Below are 12,172 nucleotides of genomic sequence, written 5' to 3' on the forward strand. Positions count from 1 at the left end.
TGCTTTAATAGTTAGAGATTGTCTAAAGTTCTCTCACATAAGTCAATTGATTTGCATATTTCTCTTCAGTCAAAGCTAGGACACCCAGAGTGAGAACCCCCAGGAGCAGCCAGTCTCATGCAGGGGCCCAGGTAGGGGCTATCAGGAGAGCAGGTTGCAGGAGCTAGGCCAGGAGGCCATTCAGGAGATGACCTTTAGGCTCAGCTTGTGCCCCTCCAGGACCTGCAGGCAGTCCTGTCTCCTACATCCAGTAGGTGTCGTACAGGACCAGCTGTTCCAAGGCACAGCTGAGCTTCTGGAGGCTCTAATCAGCTGCTAGATGCCTGGGTCACACATGTAGTTGTCGCCTGAGGTCCCACTTGCACGGGCTGTGGTTGGCCAGTGGGTGGGAGGCCAGACTGCGGTAGCCACTCTCAGTCAAGTCTCATTCCCCAGCTAAGGCACCCACAGCATGGTGCCAGGCTGGCCCATGACCTGGCATAGTTCCTGAATGCCAGAGTACCCAGCTTGTTGTTGCTCATCTACAGCTCTATAAGATTCTGTTTTGAGTTAGCATCATGTTGAACTGGTGGGAGCAGATAGCTGTAAGCTGTAGGACATTACCCATGAAGAATGCAGCTGGCAGCTAGGCTCTTACAGGCTCTCACACAGCAGCCAGGCACCCTGTCCTCCAGTGCATTGCCCAGAAGGTTCAGCTCTTCAGGTTTACCTTGGCCCTAAGGACATGGCACCGGTCTCTGCAGCTCTTGGTGGTGATGTCACAGTCCCAGAGCCATAGGGCCCTGAGCCAAGAGCTGGGGTGTAGCAGCCTGGGGCACAGCTGGACAATGCCCAGGTCGCCCAGCTTGTCACCCAGTTCGTCACCCAGTTCCAGCTCCTTCATTGAAGCCTTGGAGGCCATGGTGCCACACAGATCCTTACCTTTGGCCTATGTGAGACCACAGTTCTCCATCATCAGCGCCTCCAGCTAGCAGGTGGAGTCCATGAGGCCCTGGCACAGTGCCCTGGGGCTGTCCTGGTAGATGTCGTCATTGCTCACCGTGAGCTCCTTGGAGTGCTGCTTGGCCTTCAGCACCAAGGCTAGGGGCTCACAGCTGGCCACTGGCAGTTTGCAGAAGCTCTTTGCAGAGCAGCTAACAGGCCTGCATATGCCAGTGGGTTGTCACTGAGGTGCAGTTCACACAGGATGGGCACTGAGTGCAGCATGTAGAGCAGAACCCACAGCCGGCCTCCATTAGGCAGCAGTTCTGGAGGCTGAGCTTCTGTATCTTGGAGGTGGGGCTCTGCAGGCCCTGGAGCACCAGGTGCAGACCAGCATCACCCAGCTCTTTGGTGTAAAGGCTAAGCTTGGTCAGGGAGGGGTTGGCCTAAAGGGCAGAGGTAATATCCTTGCAACACACCTGTGTCTGTGAGGACCCTGTTGTCCAGCCTGACCACCTCAAATTGCTGAATCAGAGAGGCAGGAGCTCTGTCCACCCAGCATCACTCAGCTGTTCACGCTGAATGTCCAGATTCCTGGTTCAAGGCAAAGTGGTTTTTTTGGCTGAGCCACTTTATGCCAGGGCCAGAAGCCTGTTGTACATTTAAATGTATACAATTTTGTCAATTATATGTCAAAAAAGCTGAAAAAAAAAAGAAATTCATCTGTAGGTATTGCATTGCATTATATATATATTTTAGGATAAGAGGAGTTGGAGGATTGTCTCTGCAAAAATAGATTTTCATTTTTATAGTTTTAAGTTTTCACATTCTTTATTTTATTTGAATTACATACATATGTAAGTATAATGGTATAAAAATGTAGTATTTCGATTTAGGCACTGCCTATGTCTTTTCATTTTTCCCAACATTGAAGTATGGCTTGTTTTGGTGGTAGAGGAACTTTTTAAATAAAATGCTTTAGGGGTGCCTGGGTGGCTCAGTCAGTTAGGTATCTGACTTCAGCTCAGGTCATGATCTCAAAACTCATGGGTTTAAATCCCACTTTGGGCTGTGTGCTGATGGCTCAGAGCCTGGAGCCTGCTTCAGATTCTGTGTCTCCCTCTCTCTCCACCCCTCCCCCACTCACATTGTCTCTCTCAAAAATAAATAAACATTTTTAAAAATTTAAGTAAAATGCTTTAAATGCTCTAAATGTATATATATATATATCTCATTTATTCCTCATCAACAGTCTCTTAGAAGCTAACACATTCAAAATTTACTTTATTTAATATCTATGTTTAATATTATTTATTTAACCTATTAATTTCTGCTTTATTTTCAGAACTGAAGGCAGAAGCTAGTCTAATGGACCAGATGAGTAGTTGTGATAGTTCATCGGATTCCAAAAGTTCATCATCTTCAAGTAGTGAGGATAGTTCCAGTGACTCAGATGATGAAGAGTGCAGATCCTCTCCTTCTGATCCAGGGACTTATATCTCAGGACATCCTGTCATGTCTGCCATGCCACAGTGCAGGATTCCTGATATGGATGCTGGCCGGAATAGATCTCATGACAACAGTGGCCTTCTGATGAGTACTTTAAGTGAGTATATGTAAATATGAGTAATTGGAAAAGTAAGAATTCACTGTGGAGCCATAGTGATTATGATCTAAAATTTGGATTAAAAGAATAAAACTCTTACTTTATTCATTTGGTACTATGGTTAATCATTACCTGTTTGTTGAATCATTCCCTTCCTTTTGACACTGTGACATTGTGTCTTATTGGTTTTTCTCCTGTCTCTCTCGATACTTTTCTCTGTCTCCTTTGCCAGTTTAGAATCTTCTACTCTCATTAGAGCTGGAGTTCCCCAAGCAAGGCTTAATTCTAGGCCCTCTTTCCTTTTTCCACATTCTTTCCCTAGGTAATCTCCTCCATATTTTTGTTGTAATCAATACTTACATATAGATAACTTGTGAATTTGCGTCTCTGACCTGGTCCTCTGAGCTCTAGAAACAGATAGGTCCAACACCATCTTTCAGGAAAGGCATTCCAAATTCACTTTGTCCAAAAACCAACTTATAATCATTGGCTCACTGTGTTTCCTCTTAGTGAAAGGCAGGATTCATAATAATACAATCCAGAAGCCTAATTGTATATAAGGATTTACTTCCTCTCCCTTTTTGTAGCATAGTCAATCCATCATCAAGTCCTATTTATTTTACCTCCTTAATATTTCTCAAATTCATCTACTTCTCTACATCTCCACTGCTATTACTCTAGTTCAACTTACCGTATTTCTTGCATTTCACTCTGCAGTGATGTTCCAACTGGTTCACCCCCTTATCTACTCAAACCCAGTTTTGATCCATTATGTATATTGTAGCCATATTGCTCTTTTCATAATTCAAATATAATCTGTCACCCCTCCTGCTTTAAACTTTTCAATGACAGTTGAACCTTAAGCAACACAGGCTTGGACACTGCAGGTCCACTTTACGTGGTTTTTTTTTTTTTTAATAGATTTTTTTTTTTCAGTACTGTAAATGTATTTTCTTTTCCTTATAATTTTCTTAACATTTTCTTTACCTTGATTTATTATAAGAATATAGTATATAACACATATAGTAGTATATAGCATACAAAACATGTGTTAATTAACTACTTATATTATTGGTAAGGCCTCTGGTCAACAGTAGTTACGTTGTTGCGGAATGAAAAGTTATATACAGGCTTTTCACAACAGAGGGTCATCTCCCCTAACCACTCCCGCATCAAGTGTCATTTGTAATTTCTTCTATGATAGAGACAAAACATCTTAACATAATGGTCTTGCTTTTTTTGTTCTAGTAACATTTACCTAATTTTTGCCGCTATACTCAAACCTTTCACCCATATCAGGGCCGTTAAACACTGCTGTTCATTCGGCCAGAAACACTTCCTTCTTTTCATGTAGTTAACTTTTTCTCCTTTAGATTACAGTTCAAGACACACTTTGTCAAGGATACCTTCCTGACAAGGTCAGATCCTCCTTTTTGCAGAACTTCAGAGCAATATCTTGCTTATGTCAATTGTCATAATTATAAATTTATATCTTTTGTGTGATTTGCTTTCTTCTGAAGTTTAATCTGCAGGAGGAGACCAGTCTTGTTTATTTTTTCACTTATCATTGAGTACTAGCACCTAGCACACAACCTGATACATAGTAGATGCTCAATAAATACATTTATTTATTTATTTTTATTTTTTTAATGTTTTATTTATTTTTGAGACAGAGGGAGACAGAGCATGAGCAGGAGAGGGGCAGAGAGAGAGGGAGTCACAGAATCCGAAGCAGGCTTCAGGCTCTGAGCTGTCAGCACAGAGCCCGACTCAGGGCTCAAACTCACAAACCGCGAGATCATGACCTGAGCTGAAGTCAGTCAGATGCTTAACCGACTGAGCCACCCATGCGCCCCACTCAATAAATACTTTTTAATAAAAGCATACAGGTTGATACTCTCAGGAGGAAAATGGGACTCTATGTGTATTTAAAGCTAATCTCACTGTGTTAATTAATAATGATAAAGAAAACGACTGACTCTAGCTAGCTGTATAACGGAACAGATCCAGTTTCATTCTTTTGCATATATTTGTCCAGTTTTCCCAGCACCATTTATTGAAGAGGCTATTTTTCCCCATTGTATATTCTTGCCTTCTTTGTCATGATTAATTGACCATATAAATGTGGAGTTATTTCTGGGCTGTCTATTCTGTTCCATTGATTTATGTGTCTATTCTTCTGCCAGTACCATACTGTTTTGATTATTATAGTTTTATAGTATATTTTGAAATCTTTAATGAATAAATTTAGAATTGAGAGGAGCAAGACACCATTCAACACACCATGTCAACAATTTTTATCTTTATTTAACTTGTTGAAATAAGGATTAGAAAGCATTCATATCACTAATATGTTTTCCAAAACAAATACAAAAATCTTTGTGAAGTAAAGATTTAAAATAAAGATATAACACTATTTCAAAAAGATGTGCACCCTATGTTTTTGCAGCATTACTTACAACATTTAAAGTAACATTTAAAAAAATGTAAAGTCTTCTTTCAGTTTACATAATAGTTCATTAAATTTCAGTAAATTTTAAGTCTGTGCAAAAGAATAGTTTATAAAACTGAAATTAGGTTCCAGCCTTAAAATTACGAACAGGTCTTCCAGGTACATGAATATACTAGTGGACTTTGAAAAGCTTTGCACAATGTGGTAGAGTTCTTTATTGTGTAAGACTTGTTCCTACATTGTAATACATTTAGCATTCCTAAATTCCCCTCTCACTAAATGCCACTAACAATCTGCAAATCATCCAAACAACACTTCAAATAAATTTCTGTGCCATCTCTAAGGGATCAGTATTGCTGTCATTGAGAACCACTGGCTTAGGAATCTGAATGCATTTGCTATGGGTAAACTCTTTTTTCCAAGTCACAGTTACCATTTTGATTGAAAATATATTTCCTTTGCTAGTATGCCATGTTCAAAGGCTAATCTGGATACCTTCAAGTCAACTGAATATTTTAACAGCATGGTGATACTATGCATATAACCCATACAGCATGAAGTCTATTATGAAAGTAGAACTCGGGACATTGGGTTTGACTTAAGAAATTCATACTATGGGGATCGTGTCAAGTTGAACATTCTTATGCCATACACTAGTTGTGTAATAAATGGAAACTTAATCCTTAAAAATTATAAAATGGTCATGCACAAAAGAAGCTTTAGCAGATTTCTTTATCAAATAATGTAATAGTTCTGGAGTTCATGCAGTGAACTGAGCTGTCTTGCAACAACTTATATATGGCCTAGAAACCACTTCTCTTAAACTGGGTATTAACTTCAAAATATGCCAGCTTTTTGTTGATTTTGGACTAGTTTAAAAATACAAGAATATTTTTAACCATTGTAATTTACTACCCAAATGATATTATCCAATTCCATACCTTCAAATAAACCCCTGCAGTCAGTGACTCCCAAATCTTTATTTCCAGCTCCAACCTCTACCATGTCAGACTTATATAGCCAATTGCCCATAGCATATATACTTGAAAATTTACTAGGTATCTCAAATGTGTCATGTTGAAAATTGAACTTGTAATTTTTTCACATAATCTTGTTCCTCTGGTATTTCTCATCTCAGTAAATGATACCACCATCCAGTTGTTTAGATCAGAAATGCCAGGAGTCATTCTTCAATTTTATCTTTCTCTCATGCCCTAAATCCAATACTTTTGATAGTCCTGTAAGTTCTATCTTTATATTTTAATCCTGACTGCTTAGCACCAACTCCACCTGAGCCACCTGAATCAAAGCCAGTATTATTTCTTATGTGAGAAACTCTGATACGATTATAGTGTATTATAGTGTATTCACTGATCTAAAACAGTTCAAGTCAATTGTCTGCTTAAAATTTTCTGATGACTCCCATTACATTTCAACCAAAACCCAAAGTTTTTATCATAACCTAGAAACCATGGTTTTCTGGACATCTTCCTGACCTCATTTCCTATCATTCTCTTCCTCATTCATTCCACTTCAGCCAGCAAACACAAGCATGCTTCTGCCTTAGGATATTTGTATTTCCTGTTCAGGCTTGACAGTACCTGCCCTCTTTCCACAGTTTTATGACTTTCTACATTTGGATCTCTGTTCAAATGTCATCCTTCAAGGAGACCTGCCAACAACTATCATATCTAAAATAGCACCTTCCACCACTCTTCCATCACTAATCTTCATTTTTTCATAGTATTTATCCCTACTTGACATCATATTATATATTTGTTTGTTTACTGTCTGTTTCCCCCACTGGAATATAAATTCCATTACTGTAAGCGCATTGATGAATTACAAAAGGAACCTATGATGAATTACTCTTAAAATATACTACTTAGTGTTTTGACTGAATTTGATGTAAAAAAAATTATGTAACTTTTTCACTCTTCAAAATGATGTAGGCTGATCTAAACCACATTTTTTTCTCATTTCCTGATGTAATTAAATCAGTGGGGTAAAAAGAAAAGTGATGTTGGTATGTGAAAGAAGACTAAAAGAGATGCCAGGTGATACTAAAACTATGCTGAAGATTGATGTTTTCTTTACAAGCAATATTAATTTTTCAAATTACTAATGAAGTGACTAAATTATAGAATAAGCAATCTGATTATTAATGACAAAATGCTAACTAAATGGGATCACTCGGTGTTACATTTTGTATAATATTTATGTTCATCCAAAAATAAATATATTAAATATGAAAATATTAAATAATTACTACAGTTTTGCTATTTTTTTTATTTTAGGAAATGATTTGCAGCTGAGTGAATCAGGAAGTGACAGTGATGACTGAAGAAACTTTCAGCTATATATATAAAATTTGTAAGACGTGGGATAATTTATATTAAGAGTAAAAATTCCTAAGACTGAAGAAAATGTATCTTAACTTTTGATTATAAAAGAAATTAAATTTGATTCAGAATTTTCAGTTGATATGATATTTTTTACCTTTTCTGAGTACTAGCATTTTCATGTGCATTCCATTTCTAAGGTTTTACAGATGAGAAAACAGAATTTAGGTAATTTGCCCACATATTGTTAGTTGACAAGTGGCAGATCAGGTGTTCTAGAGTTCAAGTTCAATGTTCTGTTTTGTTACACTGCTGTCTCCAATTGTGAAATGTCAAAACAATTTATTTATAATGGTTTTAATGGTATCTCTGAGCCTTTTATATATGATAATCCTTAGATTTTGGTTGAAAATATTTAAATTCTTAACAAAATTAAGCTAATTTAGAATAAAAGTAAAGCTAGATAATTGTTTTAATGAAACTGTTTTTGTATCTCATAATATTTTTTTAATTTTGCTTTTGAGAGAAAAATAAGCAGTTAAGTGTTAAGTAGATAAATATTACTTACATCTGTAGTATTTTTGAATTTGGGGGAAATGATAAATATTATAGTTGAAAGCCAATGACCATAGCAAGTTCTTTTTTTTCTTTTTTTAAGTTCTTTTTTTTTTTAATTAAACTTCACTTTTTAGAGAAGTTTTAGGTTCATAGCAAAATTGAGCAGAAAGTACAGAGAATTCTCATATACTCCCTGTTCCCCAACCTCCCCCACTATAAACATCCTGCACCAGAATGGTATGTTTTTACAATTGATGAATCTTACATTGACACATCACCCCAAGTCTATAGTTTGCATTAGAGTTCACTCTGCATTGTACATCCTATGGGTTTTACAGATGTATAGTGATATGTATCCACATTGTAGTAGTATACAAAATCATTTCACTGCCCTAAAAATCCTGCACTCTGCCTGTTCATTTATTTCTCCCCCACCCCCAACCCCTGGCAGCCACTGATCTTTTTACTGTCCCCTTAGTTTTGCCTTTTCCAGCATGTCATAAAGTTAGAATCATACAGTATGCTGCCTTTTCAGATTGACTTCTTTCACTTAAATATCCATTTAAGTTTCCTCCATATCTTTTTCATGGCTTGATAGTTCATTTCCTTTTAGTACTGAGTAAACATTATATTGTCTGGATGTATCAAAGTTTACTTATTCACCAACCTACTGGAAGAATTTTCCTTGCTTCCAAGTTTTGGCAATTCAAGTTGAATAAAATTTTTTCATAATTACCTCTTACCATAGGAATTTTGTAGTTTATTTTTTTTTAAATCCTTACATTTTGGTTTTAATCTCTCCTACTTTCTTCTCTCTCTCTCCCTTCTTCTCTCCTCAGCTAATCTATTTGTATATTCATTTTTATATCTTTTTTATTCATCAATACTTATCTAGAAATACAGCTGTATCATTTATTACTTAACTAAAGCAAACTCAAAGAATATTACTCAGCCATCGGAAAGAGTGAAATCTTGCCATTTGCAACGATGTGGATGGAGCTCGAGTGTATTATGCTAAATGAAGTAAGTCAGTCAGAGAAAGACAAATACCATATGATTTCACTCATATGTGGAATTTAAGAAACAAAACAGATGAACATACAGGAAAAGAAAAGAGAGAGAGAGAAACTATAAAAGACTCTTAACTATAAAGAACAAACTGAGGGTTGATGGAGGGAGGGAGGTGCAGGCTGGGCTAAATGGGAGATGAGCATTAGAGAGAGATTTGTGATGAGCACTGGGTATTGTATGTAAGTGATGAATCACTAATTCTACACCTGAAACCAAGTTTACCATGTATATTAACTAACTAGAATTTAAATAAAAACTTGAAAAAAAATAAAACAAGCTTGAATATTTAAAGTAGCTAGTAAAACAAGAATATCATTCTAACATAGGAATACAAATTATAATGGTTTTTGCTGAAAGTCGTTATGCTGAGATTTCTTTGACTAGTGTTTATCAGAAATGAATACGTGGTGGTATGAGCTGATAATGCTGGCTACATTAACAGTATGTTCTCAAACTATACCTCTTGCAATCAAAACAGCTCATCCTCTCTTCCCCCTATTATTTCCCCTGTAAATGAAACACGTTCTTAAAGACTTTTTTTTTTATAGTGTGAATACCTAGAGTATCATTCTCTATACCCTTTAAGGATAAATATAAGTACAATAAAACCTTGGTTTGCAAGCATAATTAATTCTGGAAATATGCTTATAATCCAAAGCATTTGCATATCAAAGTGAATTTCCCCATAAGAATAATGGAAACTCAGATGATTCGTTACACAACCCAAACTATTCATATAAAAATTATTACAATACTGTAATACAAAATAATAAAGAAAATATAAAATATACAGAAAAATAAACAAATTAACCTGCACTTACTTTCGAAAACCTTCATGGCTGGTGTGAGGGAGACAAAAGAGAAGAGGGTTATTGTATAGGATGAATTTGACTATCACTAACAGAATCACTGCTATCTATTGGCTCAATGGAATCTTTTTCTTTTCATACAGCTTTAACAGGGAACCTATCCAATGACAAGTACTTGCTTTTGCCTCCTTTTGAGGATTTCACAGAAATGTGATATTGCATTGATGATCACCCACAATCCCGCAGCAAGAGAAAGAGAAGAACCATTGGCTTAGTTGTGATCATGTGACATTTTACATCATGTACTACTCATATTGGAAGACATCTCTTGTTTACCAAGTTAAAATTTATTAGAAATGTTTGCTCATCTTGCAGAACACTTGCAGAACAAGTTACTCACATCCAAGGTTTTACCGTAGTTTAAAGAGGAATGAAATAATATCTCCCATGCCTCCGTACCTCCTCATTGGATGTGTTTTCAGACATTGAAATGCAGGGAGCTATGGATGAGACAGATTCTCAGATATGAGGTTCTCTGTCAGAATCATCTGATGATCCTGACATGATGCCAAGTAAATATCTTTTCCCCATCTTCATTGAGATATAATTGACATATAACATTGATAAGTTTAAGGTGTACAATGTGATGATTTGATACACATATATATTATGAAATTAATACTACAATAAGGTTAGTTGACATAAGGACATGTCATGTTACTTTACCTGTTCTGAATGGTTTGATGAAAATGATGATGATATAAGCATGCAAGTAGGAAAAGTAAGTTGGCTACAAAGGAACAAAAATCAATGGGTTTGAACCATTCCATAATACTATGCTAAAACACTAAAGTTGGGAAAGCTGCACCTGCACAAGGATATGAGTGTGACCTATAAATAGTTTATGCATTAAATGTCATCCATAATTTGGTAAGAAAGCGTTCTTAGACATGCCAGAATTTGCGAATTATATCATTCACATATAATTCCTATACTTTCCAATTTGTTAAGAGATGGGTCAAAATTAAGAACTCAAGAATGGAAAAAACAATTCATTGAATCATTATTTATAATAGCCAAGCTATGAAAACAACCTAAGTGTTCATTGATGGATGAATGGTTAAAGAAGATGTGCACATACATAATGGACTACTACTGAGCCACAAATAAAGAATGAAATCTTGCCATTTGTAGCAACATGGATGGGCCTTGAGTGTATTAAGTGAAATAAATCAGAGAAAGACAAAAAAAAAAAAAAGAATGGAAAAAAAACATCATAACAATATTCTAAGAAGGTTGATAGCTCTGCTACCCACCCTGCCCTCATGAAGGGGACTCACTCAGTTTGTGGGAGTAGGAGACATTCATGCCCTGCAACATTTTATGAGGAAGTGACCTCACAGATGCTGGCCAGTGGAGAAGAGCCAAGAGCTTAGCCCTACTAGCCTGAGGTTGTAATCCTAATTAGGGCAATGACATTTGAGAATAGGCTATGTGCATGCACCAAGCTATTCACACACTCCTGACTAACCCTAGGGCTATGTACATGTGCATAAGACACTGAAAAGGGCCTGATGAAAAGCAAAATCTGGAAAGACTTGAAAACAGCCTGAACTTTGGACACACTCCCCCATACATACAGATCCATCAGCAAAGGACAAAGCCTTAGTGATTCAAAATGTTTGACTTATGAACTCTGCCCAGTCTTGGACTTTTCTGAGTAAAACATACTGCTTCACTTCCACTTTCCAAATCTCACTCAGGTCTTTCTGGCCTAGACCCATCTAAAGAATATGATTCTTGGAAACACGTTCCTAGTTTAAACAAACTTGACAATAAACAACCTAAAAACTGGGAGCAACTCAAATGTCCATCAACACAAGAAGAAGGAAATGAACTGTGGCATATTTGTACAGTGAATTCTACTGAACAATAGGAAAAAAAAAAACTTGTCACAGACAACGAAATAGACGAGTCTCACAGTCAAACACAAAGAATACAAATAGTATTACTCCATCTATGTGAAATTCAAAACTGACAAAACAAATCTATGGTGATAAGTCAGAACAGTGATTACTTTGGGAAAGGAGGGTTTGGCTGGGAGACAGAAGGGAAGCAGCAAGTATTATTCTAGCACTGAGGTGCTAGAAATACACATACATATTTTATATTAAGTGGGTGATGGTTGTGTAGTGTAAAAAAATTACATTTGTGTAATGTAAAAAAATGGAGTTTTACACTTAAGATTTGTGCATTTTAGGTTATACTTAATTTTAAAAGTCCAAAAAACAATATCAATAGAAAAAATATTTGCAATGCATAATAATATTATAATATGAATGGCAGACCATTAATATCAATAAATATAGATTTTATAAACTTACAAGAAGGGGTAAAACAACTCGCTAAGAAA

At 36.4% G+C, this 12,172-nt stretch overlaps 1 protein-coding gene across 2 annotated transcripts in view; it reads left to right on the forward strand.

Moving 5' to 3' along the window:
- EAF2 (ELL associated factor 2) overlaps positions 1 to 7,463 on the forward strand; it is a 35,428-nt gene extending 27,965 nt beyond the window's left edge. For both annotated transcript variants that reach the window (XM_043594295.1, XM_043594296.1), the window contains 2 exons: positions 2,267 to 2,527; positions 7,277 to 7,463. In XM_043594295.1, coding sequence (XP_043450230.1) covers positions 2,267 to 2,527; positions 7,277 to 7,323 — 308 coding nt within the window. In that variant the 3' untranslated portion in view covers positions 7,324 to 7,463. The remainder of the gene's footprint in view (positions 1 to 2,266; positions 2,528 to 7,276) is intronic.
- Positions 7,464 to 12,172: the final 4,709 nt, after the last annotated feature.

Source organism: Prionailurus bengalensis, chromosome C2 (genome assembly GCF_016509475.1).
Source record: "Prionailurus bengalensis isolate Pbe53 chromosome C2, Fcat_Pben_1.1_paternal_pri, whole genome shotgun sequence".
In the NCBI taxonomy this organism is placed as follows: domain Eukaryota; kingdom Metazoa; phylum Chordata; class Mammalia; order Carnivora; family Felidae; genus Prionailurus; species Prionailurus bengalensis.